The sequence below is a fragment of the Pongo abelii genome, chromosome 6 (assembly GCF_028885655.2).
Source record: "Pongo abelii isolate AG06213 chromosome 6, NHGRI_mPonAbe1-v2.0_pri, whole genome shotgun sequence".
Classification (NCBI taxonomy): domain Eukaryota; kingdom Metazoa; phylum Chordata; class Mammalia; order Primates; family Hominidae; genus Pongo; species Pongo abelii.
Window position 1 is genome coordinate 47696256 of NC_071991.2, and position 20268 is coordinate 47716523.

At 37.7% G+C, this 20268-nt stretch overlaps 1 protein-coding gene across 6 annotated transcripts in view; it reads left to right on the plus strand.

The window, feature by feature from the left end:
* Positions 1-20268, plus strand: part of ELMO1 (engulfment and cell motility 1) — a 593731-nt gene that overhangs the window by 192780 nt on the left and 380683 nt on the right. For all 6 annotated transcript variants that reach the window (XM_024249296.2, XM_054558906.2, XM_024249299.3 and 3 more), the window contains 2 exon segments: positions 7427-7462; positions 18618-18717. In XM_024249296.2, coding sequence (XP_024105064.1) covers positions 7427-7462; positions 18618-18717 — 136 coding nt within the window.

The following is a 20268-nucleotide window of genomic DNA, read 5'->3' on the forward strand; positions in this document are numbered from 1 at the left end:
AATTATACAATCATGTCATCTGCAAATAGAGACAGTTTGACTTACTGTCTTCCTATTTGAATACCCTTTATTTCTTTCTCTTGCCTGATTGCCCTGGCCAGAACTTCCAATACCATGTTGAATAGCAGTGCTGAGAGAGGGCATCCTTGTCTTGTGCCGGCTTTCAAAGGGAATGCTTCCAGCTTTTGCTCATTCAGTGTGATATTGGCTGTGGGTTTGTCATAAATAGCTCTTATTATTTTGAGATCTTCATAAGTGAAGGAGAAATAAATCCTTTGCAGGCAAGCAAATGGTGAGAGATTTTGTCACCACAAGGCTGGGCTTTTAAAAGGTCTCTCTCCAGCTGGTACTGGGTGGGGCCATGGAGCAAAGTCAGTAACAGAGGAACAGTGAGGAAGTGTCATTTTGACAGAGCATGAGCACAGTGTTTAAAACCTGAGTTTAATTGTTATATCCTTAATGGAGTTTTGAAATTTCATTCCTAATTTCTGCTTGAAACATAGGTGTGGAAGCAAATACAGCTGTGGGGAAACATGTTGCCCCAGCCTGAGCAACAAAAGGAATACTGAGGAATGGACAGTGTTTCCAGAAACAAATATCAAAAAGATGGATATCAAAACATTTCTCAGAAATGATATATTTTATTTTATTTGAAAGAAGAAAATTGTGTCCACAACTCTTAAGTCCAATGTCATAAAAAATACTGCTCTTCTTTAGGTTTTAATAAAACACCACAGTCTTTGTCCTTGCCTCTAAGCACGCAGACAATGAGACAGCCTACTTCTGTGTCCTTCCACAGTTAGTCAGTCATCACTAGGGGCAGAAAAACGGGAAACATTTCCAAGAATGAAAGGGCAGGGTACTTATAGTTTCCTTCCCACTTGGCAATGTGATGGGAAAATTACGCTGCTGGAATATGAGTAAGCTGTGACACCACCCTGGGCAGGAAAGTCAACTGCGAACAAAAGTTAAATTCATGTATTTATGATGAACTTGGAAAGTTTCTGGGTTTTTTTTTTTTTTTTTTTGAGACGAAGTCTTGCTTTGTCACCCAGACTGGAGTGCAGTGGCGCAATCTTGGCTCATTGCAAGCTCCGCCTCCCGGGTTCATGCCATTCTCCTGCCTCAGCCTCCCGAGCAGCTGGGACTACAGGCGCCTGCCACCACACCCAGCTAATTTTTTGTATTTTTAGTAGAGACGGGATTTCAGCATATTAACCAGGATGGTCTTGATCTCCTGACCTCGTGATCTGCCCGCCTCGGCCTCCCAAAGTGCCTGGATGGAAAGTTTTTTTAAATTAACGTTCTTTTCTTATGAAAAATTATCTGTCGTTTGAAAAGTATATAAATAAGCAGAAGGAAAAAATAAGAATCATTTGTAGTGTGCCTTTCCACAGATAACGATTTTTGACATCTTGATGAATATCGTTTTTTATATATTCTTTTAGATACACACATATGCACAGGCTTTATAAAAGTAGAATTATAATACTCATGTTTTTATAACCTGCTTTTTGTACCTAACAATATTTCCATGGTATTAAATATTATTCTCCCCTGTCATTTTTGTTGCGTGCGTACTGTTTCATTTTTGCAGCTTTATAGCTTATTATGTACAATTAATATACAATACAATAATTTGAAGAATGTGCACAGTATGGTGAACTATTTCCCTATTGTGGGACATTTATATTGTTTTCAGGGTTTTTCTCTGAACTTTTATTTTATTTTATCTTACTTTTTTTTGAGTCAGAGTCTTGCTCTGTTGCCCAGGCTGGAGTGCAGTGGCACAATCATAGCTCACTGCAGCCTTGACCTCCAGGGCTTAAGCAGTCCTCCTGCCTCAGCCTCCTGAGTAGGTAGGGACTACAGGTGCCACCACACCTGGCTAATTTTAAAATATTTTTTATAGAGACAAAGGTCTCTCTGTGTTTCCCAGGCTGGTGTTGAACTCCTGGTCTCAAGTAATCCTCCTGCCTTGGCCTCCCAAAGTGCTGGGATTATAGGTGTGAGCTACTGGGCCTGGCTTTCTGAATATTTTTAAATCAGCTTTTCTTTTAGCAAAATTTTTGTGGATATTTAATTTATTTTGTTGGAATAAAATTCCTGACTCAGCGAATGTATACATTTTAAAGCTGTTTTAAAATAAGAATAGCCCAATAGCTTTCAGAAATGTTCTAATTTATACTTTACCATTCTTGTAGGAGTATGTCTCTTTCCAATACCTTGGTCAATACTGGGCTGGTTTTCTGGTTTTCCTCAGAAAGATAGCAGTGGTATTTGTGGAGTTCTCACTAATCTGGGGAATTTATAAGTGCTGTTTTATTTGTTTCGTTGAGGTCATTTCTCCAAAATCTGGCCGTATTAGGAACATTGGAAGGAGTCCCATAGTTATTTCAGTGATATGTAAAGTGCTTAGGTAATTGTCTTAAAAAGAAACATTAAATGTATAAATTATTAGTTCCCTCCCCACTCTGTCATACATATGACACAGATGGAAAAGTCTAGTGCTGTATGTGTGTATATTACATGTATATAAAAATTGTCATTGTTGCATTAATACAAGAACAGTCTTGAAACAGGTTCCCTCCGTCTCATATTAACCTTTCGTTATTCAAATTCTTTTCATCTTGCCTGAACCAGAAGTGTTTTCATTTTCTGGGTGTTGTGACAACTGAGGTATAACTTGAATTATACACTTTGCTTTGATGTTCCCTAGCACCCACCCTGGCACCCACTTGAGATGGATTTGTATGTTTTATTGATTCAGCAAAATGTATATTACTGAGTGCTGAACCATACTCCTCACACTGGGTTAGGCATGTGAGGCGTAAGAGGAGGTGCATGGAGGATAACACAAAGAAGTATATGACAGTTCTCCATTATGTGTGACCTTTTCCGGAATTTTGCCTTCACACAAAAGATGAATTTCTTTTTTGAAACTTTGTTAACCTCCAAGGACACAGATGATCAGCTCTAACTTATGCCATTGCCTCTGAGAACTTGGTGTCTTAGAAGTCTTGGCTGTTCTGGGAGGTCCAGTGCAGTCCAAAGCGATTCATCTACTCACTGCCTTGCAGCCAAGGCCAGCTGACACCATGCATGTTTTGCACTTTACCTCCTCAGAGGCCACAGACCCAGCCAGAAAGAAGCTGCTCCCGTTGTCTCTGCAGTCAACCCCAGCTGTGATGGCTGCCACATCTTCCCAACAGCTTTCTGCTGTTTTCTTGGAGCCTGCAGTGCACTCTGCATTGCTCAGGGAACTCCAGCTGGAACAGCTCTTGAGGGCTCTCCCAGAAATTTGCATCACAAAGGCCAAAGAGGCCAACCTTCTTAGGCTTTGTCAGAGATTGTGCAGCAGAAAATTCCCTAAACAGGATCTGCCCCCTCCTCACTCCTTTTGCTTTCTCTATGCGTCTTTGTCCTTCACTGTGGTAATGGAAATGAGAAAGGGTCACACAGCCCATTTGAAGAAGAGATTATCTTATGTTGGTGGAAAAAAAAAATGCCATTCCTTGGGCTGAGGTGAGAGGTTTCTGGCCACTGTGAAACATCAACCTTTCCAGAGTAATTTCTCTTCTAGTCATGTTTCTCTAAAAAAATGGGTATATTGAGACATACACACACACACACACACATATAAAATCCCACTTAGGGCGATAGACAGACATTGCAACAAAAGTTTCTCTTCTCCTTATGCGTAATCTGAAGCCAAAGTGAGGATGCAAATTTGAGGAGTAAGAAGCACTGTGACTCAGCACTGAGTTATATCTGTGCTCTGGTCAGGGAGAGCTCTCCAAGGTCAGGGATGCTGGAGGAGGCGGAACTCATATAAAAACCATAAGCATGCTCAGGCCCCAGGCCAGAAAGTTATTTTAAAAGTTTACAGCAACTGCTTTATGTATTACACACACACACAAACACACACACACACACAAACACACATACACACATTTTATTTCAAAACCATTTTAAACTTAAAACTTGCAAGAACAAAGCAGAAAATCCCCACTTGCTCTTTTCCCAGAGACCCCATTTAAGTTTCACCTATTGTCCCAGCTCTGTCCTTTAATGGAAGGAATCTAGCTCCAGGTGGCACCTTGCACCCAGGTGGCCTGTCTCCTCCTAGTCCCCTCTGATCTGGAATTGTTCTTCACTCGTTCCTTTTCTTTCATGACTTTGGCGTTTTTAAATTATAGGTCAGCCATTTTATAGAATACCCTCTAATTTGGATTGTTAAAGGGTAATTTATTAAAGGTAATTTTCATGGAAAAGTAAAATCATAACTCTTATACAGATGTGAAAATTGATTATACAAATTGGGTAATTCTTGTCACATGCAACTAAGTCACAGTTGAGGAGCTGAGGCAAAAAGCACATGGGCACATGGCACCTGCTCCAAGAATTGAATTGTCTGCAAGTCCAGCTGCTAAGATGGCCTGATGTAACCCTAAGATCAGTTTAATCTAGTAGCTGCTGAAATGACCTGCTGTGACTCTAGGACTGGTTTTACCTACTACTGTCACTCAGCAATCAGAACTTAGCAGCTCTCAAAAATTCTGGTGCCTATAAGCTTTCTTTCAAAACCATAGGTAACGTTCCTATTTCTAATAAAACTCCCAACCTTTCCTTTGTTCCTCAGACATACCAAAGTCTACCAGTCTATGTGTATGCTTCAAATCGCAATCCTATGATTCCCCAATAAAATGTTTAATTTAGAGGTTTCCCTCTATATTAGTTTTGACTTCAGATATACAAATAAACGTGTTAAAATAATTTATTTTACTCATATGATATGATGAAATTAGGCAGATGTTATAACTTTAAAGAAAAAGTCAAAAGAGCACAAATTTGTATGAAGCAAAGGAATGTCGAGATGAATTGCAAATGAAGACACAACTAGTTTTCCACCAGTGGAAAGGAAGTCAATTAAATCACTGCCAGACAGGAGATATATATATATCTATAGATATAGATATATATATAGATAGATATAGATAGATATATACAGATCTATCTATCTATCTAACTATCTATCTATCTATCTCTCCATCAGTTACCTATACCTTACAAAGAGTTGTAAAATAACTCAAAGCCAACAGGACTAGAATCTGATAGCCCAAAAGGATATGTTGTAGGCACTGCTTAGTTTTCTACTGAAACACAAAATTTTGTTTTTTACAGATTTATCCAGTGTTCTCTCATCACAACAAACATTACAACAAAAATTTCTCTTTATGAAGACCCATATTGTATGTCTTTGGCTGGAATATAACAGATGGTTGTGATTTTTTTTTCCCCATTTCGTCCTGTTGATGGCACATGGTATCTCTTTGTTTTATTACTGGTGATAACTTTGACCACTTCATTAAGATAGCATCTTCCAGATGTCTCCACTATAATACTTTCTCCCTACCTTAGCAGCTAATTCATGAAAAGTTTGTAGGGAGACACAGTGAAACTATGTAAAGCCTCATTACCCCAATTTCACCCATCACTTTTGGCACTGACATTTCTTATCTGAATTAATTATTGCTCTGATGATTTCCAAAGGAGAATTTTCTAATACTATGATTTCTTCTACATGTATTAGTTGGTTTTCTTTGGTAGTAAGAGCTCTGTTTTCTCCCTATGTATTTATTCACCTACATGTTTATCTCTAGTGGGGAGCTCATACCAGCTCCTGAGAGCCACTTTTGTACAACTCTGTTCTGCTCTGCGTTCATTGATCTCATGTTGGTTCTTTAAGTTGGCCATAGTAAGAGTCGTTACACTGTGGAAATCAGAAAATAATTTCAAGCAGATTTGTGTGTTTTTCCCCAGAGATCTGGTGTTTCAACATCAGTACATCACTCTATAACAATGTGGACTCATTCATTCCTGTTTTATTCAGTGGGTTTAATCTATCACTATTATTATTGATTTTCATGCTCAACGTGTCCCTGATGTGGCCTGTGGGAGCTCTTTCAAGCTGACTTCTGTGTCCTTTTGACCTGTATTGCATTATGTTTTGAGCATCTGTTTACTTTCTGGCTCAACAAGATGTTCCAGAATTATCTAGATCTCCTTGCCCCACCCCTAACATGAGCCACTTCCCCAAGGAGCCCCGGTTCCTTTTAGTGGAGAGTAGCCTCTGGCCCTTGCATGCTGCCAGTTTATGCTCAGGCCTGCCTCCCTGTCTCACCCTTTCACCCTGCCCAATGCCTTTTTGATGAAGGAAGGATGGGAAATAGTAAATATTTTTTTTAAAAGAAAGGCAGGTAAAGGAGGGGGAGCAGAAGAGGAATAAAAAGATCTCTTTATATACATTTTTAATCCCCCTCCCACAAATTTTACCAGAGACTAAATTTAGTCTTTGCCTGGTGATTTGGGTTTCTGAAGTGGTTACGTTTTATGTGGTTGAGAATGTGAAAATTTCTGAAGAGCAAAATCGTTTGTCAACCGTGTATTCAGTCCCTACTCTGGATGTGCCTCACATTACACTATTGTCACAGTGCAGAGTCCCAGCCCTCAAGCAGCTAGAAGGACAGTGAGATGTCCTGAGGCATATAGCTGATGTGTCCTCAGGGCCTGTGGCCTGCGATGCAGGCAGCACCTATGCTGTCTGAGGAAGAGAAATCAGAAGTCAGAGAGACTTCCTAGAGGAGCCCAGAATGAGCCTAGAATGAGATGAGTTTGGGGGTAGGACTTAGCGAGTTGGGCAAAGAGGAGATGGATGTTTCATACAGAGGGAAGATCATACTTAAAGCCAGAGAGATTTGGCAGACTTGAGGAATGAGAGATGGTTTGGCCAGTTTTGAAACACTTGTTTCTTCTTATTCTTGAGCCTAGTTTTTTTTTTTAAAAAAGCATAAGTATCCTTTCTTGTAGCCAGATTTGCCTATTCTAAGCCACCAGCCTAGAGTTCCAGTTTTGGGATTTAACACTAGTGCAATGTCTTATTGCAGAGAGATTGATTGCAGCATCTTCCCACAGAAGAAGCCACCTGAGAGAAAACAGAGAAAGTAAAATTAGTGGACATTCTACCAAAGAAAGATAATAAAATATTTCTTTATAGTCTAGTGGTTTTTTGGCTCAATGTTTTTTCATTGAAAATTTATCAATTCCTATCCCTATGGGGTCCCTCTCCATTGAACACAGACCCATTCTGATCTAAATGGACGGTTCTGGATGCCTTTACTCATAAGCAAATGCAACTGGTTGATGACAGTAGTTTAATGCTGATCTTTTGATTGTTTGTTTCTGATCATTAAAGAACACCAGTTTATTACTTTGAATGATGTCTTGAAATGGATAAAATTCTTTTACTTCATGGCGGTTAAATCTGTCCTAAATCTAATCCTGAGTTTTCTTCAAGATATGTTCTTTATGTAAAAATTGTTGCTTTTAAGTATGCTCCTCACATGGTTGTTTTTAAATTTTGCAGGCGATACCAGAAATTGCAGAAGATCATGAAGCCTTGGTAAGAATATATGATCGATTGATATTGATGATTTAACCCTTCCTACTTTCCTGCATAATTGAGCCCTGTCATCTGACTGATTGTATAACTATGCATCTAGTATGTTGAATAAGTGATTTTTTGTTATTTTTGTTTTCTATTTGATGTTCTTTTATAAACAACTTCTTCAAAAATGTATTTTCCCACCTTTTTCTGCTTTGGAGTAGAAAGAGTATTTTATGTATGTAACCACTAAGTGATGCTGTAACCACAGAAAGATTGCTACACTACTTCTGGAGCAGTGCTAAGCATAATTTTATGTATTATTTTAAACAAAACTAACTTTTATGTGGCCTGTGCGATGTTCAAAGTCAAAAGTCTTTGATTTTCTTCAGTGGCTTAGAAAGAACAAGGATTCACATTTTTAAAAGTATCCAGGATTGAAGGATGCAATGAAAATTATTTACTTTGAGTCTGAGAAAGTGCTCGATCACCTGTCTATGAAGTGAATTGTATGATTGTGTCTGAAGATAGAAACCTTCTTTCTTAGAGTTTTCCCTTCTAAGTTTCTTTCTTAACCATTAAACAGGGTGAGTCCAAATATGGTTCTAACAAACTCTTTGAAGTAGGCTGAACAGATTTTCATGGTGCCAAGCCGTTAAGCAGATAATTTCAGTTTGAGAAGGAACACTGACCAGCATCTCAAAGTATGAACCTTATTTTGTAAGCTCTCAGAGAAAATCCTCATCACCTTCAATGTACTATAGTATTATGCTGGTCTCAAATCATTCACGCACAGAAAAGTATGAGTTGCAGGAATTCTTCTGTTTATTAAATTCTAATAAAGTAGAAAGCAATATTGAGCTTCTAGGGTAAAGCTTCTTCAATTTCATTTTATATATTTAATACAGTAGAAGCACTTAATGGTAATGGCAGTAAAAGCCACTTTTTATGAGACTTTATCCTAGGCATTGTCTCAATGTTTACACTCATTACTCCAAATCCACACTTACATTCAGCATGCAAGCTCGGTATTTCCTTGGTGCAGAAGTTAAAATCAGATGGAGGAGCTGGGATTCAAACTTACTTTCTCCCCATCTACTTAATAGAATTTGCGAATATAGAGGAATTTGGGGCCCTGAAGCCAAAATAATTTATTTAAAATTTATTAGCCAGTAGCTTTAATCTTTTCATATGTAGATATGCTGGACAGTTTGTAGTGTAGTTCATGATTTTTATTGATTAATCATAGGCAGGAATGAATAGTCAAGGCCCTGATTCTGGTAATGGCAGAGTAGCACAATCAGACTAGCACAGACAACAATTATGAAATCCGGACAAAATATTATAAACAAAACATCTAAAACCAACTATATGAAGGCACTGGATAGCAACCCAAAACAGGGAGAAGGTAGAGGGAAGTTAACCCTTGAGAGACCAGATGGGTCTTTGATGGGATTTGTGTGTTTGAAGCTTTTTCCCTGAGAACACCTACTCATCTAGGCAGCATGGGGTAGCAGAAAGCCTCAGTCTTAGTAAGTTACTAAGAAGATGTAGTTTGGGACTGCAGAGCAGCTAGCTAATTAGAGGGAATCTATGAAAGAAGAGAAGCTCAGAGAGTAGGAGACTCCACATCCACATATAAACCCTGTCCCAGTCCACTGCTCATCATTGAAGTGCAAATGCACACTTTAATGGTAAAAACAGCAACTTAAAGATCTGAGCAAAGATGTCGGTTGTCACTCACTGCAGAGTTTAGATTTTTACTTCCTGCTAGAACGAAAATGATCACTCTTCAGAGGAACAAAACTGATATCTGAATATTGACAGTATTTTGTTCACAATGTGCAGCATATAATAAAAATTTACTAGGTATGTAAGGAAATAGGAAAAGATGACCTATAGTTAAGAAAAAATGTAGGTAGTAGAAACTGGCCCTGAGATGACCCAGATGTTGGAATTAGCAGATGAAGGTTTTTAAAAAACTTTTTTAATATGTTAAAAACTAAAGAAAAGTATGAGTGTAAGGAATGCACAGATGGGGAGTCTTAATAGAGAAATTGAAACTGTAAAAATAACCAGATATCAGTTATAAAATTGAAAAGCACAATAAAGTGAAAATCTTACTGTACGAGGTTGAAGATGTCAGAAGAAGAGATAGTAACCTTGAAAATGTATCAGTATAAGTTACCTAATCTGAAAAGTTGATAAAATAAATAATGAGTACTTGACCTGTGAGATAATAAGTTATCTGAAATACATTTAATTGGAGTCCCAAAAGGAGAGGAAAAAGAATGGGGGAGGCAAATATTTGAGGAAATAATTACAGAAGAAAATAATGATAGAGATATATGAAGCAAGTTCTTCACACTGGAGAGAAATGATAGTAGATAGATATTCAGATCTGTAGAAAAATAGGAAGAACAACAGAGACTGTAAATATGTGGGTAATATAAAAAGACAAAATATAGGATTACTTTCCTTTAAATTTCTTTAAAAGGCTGTAACTATATAAAGCAAAAATTATAATACTGTTTGGTAGGGTTTATGACATATGTAGATGCAATATGTATGACAATGAGAGCACAAAGGATGGAGGTATAAGAGCAACTACATTACAGCAAGCTTCCTAGTGTATAATCTTCCGTTTAAGTAGACATTAATATACTAATGGTGCACATTGTAATACACAGAGTCACAACTAAAAACAGTGCAAGGAAGCATAGGCCAAAACACAAAGGAGGAATTAAATTAGACTACTAAAAAAATTTGATTAATTCAAAAGAAGGTAAGAAAAGAGAAGTAGAGTAAAATATAGTTGAGACAAATAGAAAACAAGTTGGTTGACTTCAATCTAATCATATCAATACATTAAATGTAAATAGACTAAGCAGCCCAATGAAAAGGTTTAGATTGTCAGATGAAATTTTTTAAAAAGCATGGCCCAGCTCTATGCTGTTTATAAGAGATGTACTATAAAGACAAGGGCACATGTAAGTTGAAAATAAAAGGATGGAAAAACATATACCATGCAAATGCTAATAATAATAAAAGCGAATGGTTTTATTATCAGGAAAGATAAGACTTGAAAGCAATATATTATCAGAGTTAAAGAGGGATAATTAGTAATAAAAATGATCACCTCGTTAAGAAGATTTAATCCTCCTTTGTATTTTAAATGTGTATGCACCTAAAAATTTTAAATGTGTATGCACATTTAAAATTATTATACATGTGTATAATAAGATTTTAAAATACGTGAAGCAAACACTACTAAAGAGAAAAAGAGGCAAACCCATCAGCATAGTTGATGATTTTAAGACTAGTCTTTCTTAACTGGTATGAAAACTAGGCAAAATATTAAGGATATAGATGATTTGATCAACACTATCAAAGGTCTTGCCTTAATTGTCGTTTATAAAGCATCAGACTCAATAACAGCAAAATATGCATTATTTTCAAATGCACATGGAATGTTCATCAAGATAGTCCATAGTAAGGCTCAAGAATTTTCAAATGATTAAAATTACACAGATTATGTTCTTTGATCACAAGGAAATTAAATTAGAAGTCGGTAACAATAAAATAGCTGAAAAGCCTTGGATGTTTGGAAATTAGAAAACACTCTTTCATACTATCAAAGAGTCAAGGAATAACTCAGTTTAAATTATGAAATATTTTAACTGAATGGTAATGAAAATACAACATACCCAAATTTGTGAATGCAGCTGAAACTGTGCTTAAAGGGAAATTTGTAGCATTAAATATCTATGTTGAAAAGGAAGGATGGTTTTCAAAAAAATAAATGGTCTAAGTTTCTACTGAAGAAGCTTTAAAAAATGTGAATTAAGTAGAAAAAAAGAATAATAAGAATACTAACCAATAAAATAGGAAAGAGGCAAATAATACAGAAAATTAAAGCCAAATATTTATTAGGAAAAAAAAGAAAAGAGAAATCCAAATATCAACACCAGGGGTAAAAGAGGGAATATCACTACAAATCATACTGACATTAGAAATAAAAGAATATTGCAAATAATTTTACGTTAATAAATTTAATGTTTTTAGCACTCGGGGAGGCCAAGGCAGGTGGATCACTTGAGCCCAGCAGTTCAAGACCAGCCCGGGTAACGTGGCAAAAACCTATCTCTACAATAAAATTCAAAAATTAGCTGGTTGTGATGCCTTGTGGCTGTAGTCCCAGCTACTTGGTAGGCTGAGTTAGGGGATTGCTTGAGCTAGGGAGGTGGAGGTTGCAGTGAGCCAAGATCATGCCACTGCACTTCAGCCTGGGCAACAGAGTGAGACTCTGTCTCAAAAAAAAAAGAAAGAAAGAAAATTTAGGATGAAATAGACAAATGCCATGGAAAACAGATTTACCAAATGTGTTAGTCATGGAAATGCATGGCTTTGATCTCCTTTCAGGAAGAACTTGCTAGTCAGCCAAGAAGAATGCAATTAGCTGATAGTTTTCAGTTATCACACGTTCCAGATTCATAGCAGCTTTCAGTACTCTCCAAAGGCAGCCTTTAGTTATTGAACATGGTGGGGATACCAGAGCCTGGTCATTTCTACCCATTATGGGATTCCTCTAAGAGGCAGTGTTTATTCTGCAGGGTTCCACTGAGTTGGCTGAGACATTTTCAGATCTGCATTTGCTTCCTCTTCCACTTCTCTTCCCAGGCATCAGAACTGTTTCATGGTCCCAAGGCTTTCCATACTCAGTCCTGCTCTCTGCCTGTCTTCCACAGGCATTGCCCAAACCCCCATTCAATCTCTGTTCTCATAACTCAATCTCAGCATCTGCTTCACAGAGGACTAAAACTGACACATCAAAACTGACTCATGATGAAATAGAAAATTTGGACGCCCATAGTTATTAAAAAAATTGAAACTGGCCAGGCACAGTGGCTCATGCCTCTAATTCCACCACTTTGGGAGGCTGAGGAAGGTGGATCACGAGGTCAGGGGTTCAAGACCAGCCTGGCCAAGATGGTGAAACCCCGTCTCTACTAAAAATACAAAAAAATTATCCATGCGTGGTGGCAGGCACCCATAATCCCAGCTACTCGAGAGGCTGAGGCAGAGAATTGCTTGAACCCAGGAGGTGGAGGTTTCAGTGAGCCGACATCGTGCCACTGCATTCCAGCCTGGGCAACAGAGCGAGACTCCATCTCAGAAAAAAAAAAAATTGAAATCATTTCTCGAAAACTTTCATACAACAATAAATGGTTACACTGGTGAATTCTATATTATATATTATAGAAGAAATACCAAATCTAAGCACATGCTTTTGGAAAATAGAGGAGAGGGACCAGTTCTCATTATTTTATGATACCAGTATCACTCTGATACCAAAACCTGGCAAAGACAATACAGGAAATAAAAATTATAGACCAGATGCAAAAATCTGCAGAGGCATATTAATAAATACAATCAAGCAATATATTAAAGGGATAATACCTTGTGATCAATAAGAGCTTATCTCGGAAATAGTTTAACATTTGAAAATCAATCAAGCAGCTCAGTATTTTATGAAATAAAGGAGAAAACCTAAAGAGAAAAATCATCTTAATGGAGAGAAAGCATTTCATAAAATCTAATGTATATTAATAATAAAAATTCTCAGCAAGCTAGGAATAGAGGGAACTTCCTCATCTTGATAAAGTAATCTACAAAAACCCCATCATACTTAATGTTGAAAGACTGAATGTTTTCTACCCTACATACTGAGAATAAGGCAAATATGTTTGCTTTCTGCAGTTCTGTTAAACATTGTATAGGATTTCTTAGCTATTGCAATAAGTCAATAAAGAAACTAAAAGCATAATATAAGAAAGGAAGATGTAAAACTACCTCTATTCATAGAAAACATGATTATCTATTTAGAAAATTCTTAGGAATCTACAAAGAAACTGCTAGATATAATTGAATTTAGCAAGGTTTCGGGATACAATGTCAATAAAATAAAAATGAATGTATTTTTATATTTTAACAACAACCATTGGAAAATGACATTTTAAAATTTCCACTTATAAAGTATCAAAATAATAATTTGTGGAAACAGATCTTTATTTTTAGGGATAAATTCATTGATAAGACATGCAATATCTATTTATTTGCTAAAAATAAATAAATGAGAGGAAATAAAGACCTAAACAAGTGGAGGGATAGACCATTTCATGTGTTGGAGGACACAATTTTAATTAGATAGCAGTTCTCTTCTGACATCCTTTGGCAGGGACACAGAGCCAAAGCATATCATCTTCATACTATAGGTTCAGTGCAATATCAGTTATTTTTTAAGAGAATTACAAATCAATCCTAAAAACCACTGGTAATGTGTGGGACCTAGAATAGCCAAAATGATCAACAATAAAGTTGAAGAGTTTTGTTGACTGATTTCAATACTTCAAGGTTAGCTATCAAGACGGTCTGATATTGGTATAAGGGGGTAGATAAACAGATCAATGTAGTAGAATAGAGTCCAGAATCAACCTGCACTGAGATTTTTAACAAAGGAGCTAGAAGAATGTTTGCAGACATAAGTCATGCTTTTTGAAGGTAAGGGGTGTGTCTGTAGGATGACTTATAAATCCATACCTTTCAATGTATATACATTTTACTTCCTCAAGGAGGAAAACAGATGGAAAAACTCAAAGGGCAGGGCAGAACTGTGGCCGTTAACCTTGACAATTAAGGATCTATTGAGTACAATTTATTATACTTTAAAAGTGGCCTTTATTTTCATCTTTTTTCAAATTCTGTATTGGGGCCGGGCATGGTGGTTCACGCCTGTAATCCCAGCACTTTGGGAGGCTGAGGCGGGCAGATCACCTGAGGTCAGGAGTTTGAGACCAGCCTGGCTAACATGGCAAAACCCTGTCCCTACTGAAAATACAAAAATTATCTGGGCGTGGTGGCGTGCACCTGTAATCCCAGCTACTTGGGAGGCTGAGGCAGGAGAATCGCTTCAACCTGGGAGGTGGAGGTTGCAATGAGCTGAGATCGCGCTACTGCACTCCAGCCTGGGCAAAAGAGTGAGACTCTGTCTCAAAAATAAATAAATAAATAAATAAAAATAAAAATAAATCTGTATTAACGGGCTTGCCACTCCATGGAAACATTTGGAAGCACTATTCTTTTATAAAATTAGTAGCATAAATTTACATGCTTGTTTTGAGATTGGCTGAATTTTGTTGGAATGAAGATGGTGTCTACTAAGTTGATGAGAAACATTTATTTGAATCATTCCAGCACACATGGTGTATTGGCTGTGACAGTGGCTTTCCACCAGCATGTAAAGTTTGCAGTTGGCTTAATTTGTGGCTGTCAGTACTGCACAATCTTTAGCCTAACAGTTTACAAAATACAAATAATCCAAACAAATAAAAATGTTCCTGGATGTGCCATGTGGTTGCTTTATATTTGTAATTCTTTTAGCCTTGACTCTCTATACCCAGCATTGATTTCAGAGGTAGAACTTGCTTTCTGCTTTCCCTGTTTGGAGCCTGAATTACTCCTCTAGGAGTGGAAATAAACACCTATGTCAAGGTTCAGTAAGAGCTTTTATAGCCACCTCGCTTGAAAGAGGTGATTGAATCCCTTGATTTGGAATGTAATAAAATTTTAACGTGGCCATCCTTTCTTTGCGACTGAGAGTTTGAAGTTGAATTTGGAAAAAGTTCTTCCATATGGGAACTTACTATGTCACCCAGCAACCAGTCCTAATGAATATGTTAATACAGAATATGTATGTAATACAGAATATTATGTAATACGTATATATTATATACCTATGTGTATTTTACATAAATATTATATGCTAGTAATATATAAAATAGGTCCTATTATATATTCCTATCTGTCTCTCCCTATCTGTCATGTCATTAGATAGATCAAGAGAGCTACCCTTCCTCTGAGTACCTTGACTGGTGTATGCTGTGAAAAAGCTTTACTCTCACTTACCAGTCATTCCCACTAATGGATACTTGAGAAGCACAGATAGTTCTATTCGCAGTCTCAGAAATGGTGCTGCACCTCCTTAACAGCCATAGAGATTGAAATCTTGACTCCCAAACAAGCATGGGGATTTGGAAACCAAATGATGCTCTTTCTCCTTCTCTCCAGCTTTTTTTCCCCAAAGTCCTTGCAGCCTGTTCTGTCTGAGGAGTCTGTAGACAGAGCTCTGGAGTGTATTTTTGGGATGATTGACTGTACCAGATGTTACTAAGATCATTTGGATTAGGGTTCTATTGAGCAGGTAGCTAGGGAGCAGAGTCATATTGCTTTCATGTATTAGAGAACATAAATATACTTTATCTTTTGCTTTTAAAGGAGCTACTGAAGACTAATGTCATCTGGTTTCCTGATCTTATCTGAGTGCTGTCTAGCTAATGGGAATGCAGAGAAGAGTTTTTTGTTGTTGTTTGTTGGTTTATTTGTTTTATTTTTCTTCGAGACAGAGTCACTCTGTCGCCCAGTCTGGAGTGCAATGGCACGATCTTGGCTCACTGCAGCCTCCACCTCCTTGGTTCAGCCTTCCGAGTAGAGTAGCTGGGACTACAGGCGCCCGCCACCATGACCGGCTAATTTTTGTATTTTTAGTAGAGACGGGGTTTCACCATGTTGGCCAGGCTACTCTTGAACTCCTGACCTTAGGTGATCCGCCTGCCTCAGCCTCCCAGAATGCTGGGATTGCAGGCGTGAACCATGGCACCAGGCCAATAGTTTGATTCAGTAGTGTGTGTGTTTCTCTGCCACTGCCTGTTACATTGCCTGTGCTGCTGTTGATGTCACTGAGGCAGGTTTTTTGCCTTGTACAGATGCTGTGAATGCTGTCCTCCCATGGTGTGTATATGGGAATTTTTTTTAACATTTGAGGTCTTTTAGTATGCTGGGTATGACCAAATGTCCACTATGAGTTATCATTTGGTTCTTGTTTTTCCTCTTTTTAAGTAAATAAAATAAATGAGCTAATACTGCTTACTGCTAATGCTGTATGTTATTATGTAATAATGTTTTCACAGTAATACTAATGCCTACCCAGTCTATTAATAAATCTTACTAATTGCTTTTATTTCCAGGCCCTTATTTTCCTGAGACAATCATTTTACTTTCTTTTCTTCTTTTTTTTTTCCTTTGCAATCTGATATTTGGATTTTCTTGTGATCCGTTGTCTGTAGAAAAAGTCATTCTGGAATTTTTATTTAACCTTTCTCAATACTCTCTTCAACTCATTATTCCACCTGTCTTTCTAATGTTCTGTTCTGTTCTTCAAATAAGTTTGTCTTGTCTGGTTTGGAATTTCTTTTTGAAGCATGATCCTTTGATGCCACCTAGGGGGCACCTGTAAGATCGAGGTTGCCCTGTGCAGCTCTGAAAAGCCAGGGATATTAGCTGCTTTTCTATCTGGTCTGAATGGTTTGGCTTTCCTTGCATTGCTGTTTTTGTTTTCATTTTCTAGTTCTAAGAACAGAGAATCCTTAACACAAAGTGAAACATCTGAAAATCTTTTCCTTCATTCACCTTTTAAAAATCTCACTTTTGCATAGTGAGAATGTAGTAACACTCACACCCTACTTACCATTCACTGCACAGCATTTGGAAGGCTTTAAACATGTTTGCTTGTTTTCATTTCTTCAAAAATCTCTGAGCTAGGTGTGACTACCACCGCCATCATCATCATCATCATCATCATCATCATCATCATCATCCCCATTTTTAATAAATGAGGAAACAGAAGCATAGGATGGTGCATAACTTGCCCACTTAGGGCTGGAGGGAGAACCCCTGCTGTCTAACTCCAGAAACTACCTACTTAGCCATTTTTGTTTAGCTGGTTGCATCCCCTCTGTTGCCCCTGGTCTCTGGCAGCTTTGGATCATTGTCTTTCCCTGAGAACCACTTCCCCTTTTATAGGTTCCATTTAGCATTACATCTTCTGCGGTGATGCAGAATTTCAAAGTTCATTTTTGAGTTTGGGCTGAGTAGAACAGTAGGAAGAAGGGAAATTGAGAAGCTGTTTTGAAAGAAATGTTACCTGTTTTATATTCTACTAGTTGGAAATAAAACTAGTTGGAAGGTTCAATCTAAATGTGTTAGGAGACTTTGTAGGATATCAATAATGGTATGCATGAGCTTACAAATGAAAAATCTATATAACCAACTTTATTTTTTTAAAAATTGAGCCTAGGAATCAGTGCTGTTACATAATACAGTGTACAGATCCTGACTGGCATAATTCAATGTACTCAAAGAAAGAGTATTTATCATAAAGGTGTTAATATTTATAATGATGATAATTTACAATAAAGGTGAATATCTATAAAAGATTCTGTGTGTCTAAGTCTCTGCTAAAGTGTTGTTTTGAAAGCTGTAGACACCAGGATATTGTCTAATAAGGCTACTAGGTGGAACTGCATTTGCCCAAGCCTAATCTCTGTTTGGATTTCAAACCGCATATTAGATCCACCTTATAGCCTGCTGAATCTCAGCAAGTCTTTTGGTCAGCAAACCCATTATGTGGAGTGATTTATCTCCATCGATATGCCAGAAGAGTCACTAACTAAAGACAAAATGCTGGCCAAAATCAAAATGAGTATGTTTACTTGCATATATGTTTGTATCTGTGTGTCCACACAGAGGGATGTATAGACCACTTAAAAAAAAGTGCTAATTCTCTTAATAGAAGTATTTTTAATTTTCTCTTTTGATGTGTATGGGTAATAAAGGAAGCACATTGCCCTCCCTAAGCAGCTCCAAATTTCATTAGCCAAGAAGCTTTTCTTTAAGCCATCATTTACTGAGTGTCTATATGCTACATACTTTATTAAGTAAGTAGCTCTGTGGCTAAATAGATATCACCACCTAGTTTTTCAGCTGAAAAAATAGAGGCTCAGGCAGGGTCAGTGAATTGCCCAGAACAACACAGCTCACCAGAACAAGAGTTGGTGTGAGCCCGGGTCTGTTGGATGCTGAAGCCCTGGTTGACCTCAGCAAGGCTGTCCTGCCCTTTCTTGTCACTCATGTTAGTGAAGAAGTCACCTGTGGTCCTGCTATTTGTCTCTTGATCTTTTAAAATTCTGCTTATATTCACTTTCCCAGAACTTTCTTGCTTCTGTATTTTTACTCAGCTTTGGGGCTCTTGACTCTTGTGCCTCCCTGTCTTTTTCAGCTTTGGAGACATGCTGTCCTTCACCCTGACGGCCTTCGTTGAGCTGATGGACCATGGCATAGTGTCCTGGGATACATTTTCGGTGGCGTTCATTAAGAAGGTAAGGTGGACTCTGCCTCTTTAGGCTTCCCTTACTGTCTTCTTTCATAGCTATTTTTCTCTGCTTTGAGGATGTTTCATAATTGTCTTTCCTTTAGTTTTTTATATTAAAAGATGGGTATGATTTTTTATAATATTATGTATGTGGGGGTCAGGAAACCCAAATTCTATATAAAAATGATTGTAAGAGATTATAAGGGATTGCATGTGCGCACCCATAGCTCAGACCAGATACGTGTGTCACACTGTTAATAACTGCACAAGTGTGTTAATTCCCCATGTGTGACTCTGTTGGTTTCAAGAGTTCCTACTGTCGTCCTTCTTGAGCCTTTAATCCCCAACCTGGTGTCCAGGGAAAAGGAAAGAGGCAAAGTATACTGATGACCTGCACACCTAGGTTTGAAGCAGGGTTATATGAAAAGGAGGGATGCCTGAGTCCATGTGTCTTAAGCAGAGTGAGCCTGCTTACTTGTAATCATGGTGCGATGAATATCTCAGACATCACCCAGTTCTACCAGTTCTTCATTTGGGAGGAAGCAAATGAAGATGGACCTGGTGCAGGAAGATGGCGCAGAAGAGCCCTACCATTCCTTGCAATTGAAGTATAACAAATTTGCAACTCTGTTTCCATTCTTCTGACTAAAAATAAACAGTCTTGATCTTCTTACTGTTAAATGTAGATTAAATCATGGACAATTATTATTTATTGATTTATTTTTTCCTTTCTTTGTATTTGCGAAATGGTTTATAAATTCATTGGCATTTCTCCTCCCTACTACTGTATTAGGAATAAAGAGATGTTTGGAATTCATAACTTTATTTTATAAGTATCGGTTACTGGAAAGAGAATTTCAGTGAATCTGTGCAAGCTGGAAAATCAGAGCAAAATCCATTAAGAGTCACTTGAAGTTTTTAAGCCTTTTATTTTAAACTAATGGTAGACTTAAAGAAAAGTTGCAATAAATTGGACTTTGGGAGGCCAACGCAGGTGGATCATTTGAGGTCAGGAGTTCAAGACCAGCTTGACCAACATGGTGAAACCTCGTCTCTATGAAAACTACAAAAATTAGACAGGTGCAGTGGTGGGCGCCTGTAATCCCGCCTACTTGGGAGGCTGAGGTAGGAGAATCACTTGAGCCTGGGAGGCAGAGGTTGCAGTGAGCTGACATTGCACCACTACACTCCAGTCTGGGTGACGGAGTGAGACCCTGTCTCAAAAAGTAAAAAAAAATTAGTACAGAATGTTCCTATAAGCCCTTCATCCAGCCTCCCCTAAAGTTAACATTTTGCAAAATGACAGTACGGTTATCAAAATGGATAAATAAGCTGTGGTGCAATGCCGGCATTTGATTTCACCTGTTTTTCTATGAATGCCTTTCTCTGATTAAGGATCTGATCCAGGATCCCACATTGAATTTGGTTGTCATGCCTTCTTAGTGTCCCCAAGTCTGTGACAGTCCCTCAGGTTTTTTGTTTGTCATTTATGATTTTGACACTTTTGAAAGTTAACAGTCAGTTATTTTGTATAATGTTCCTCAATTTGGATTTGTCT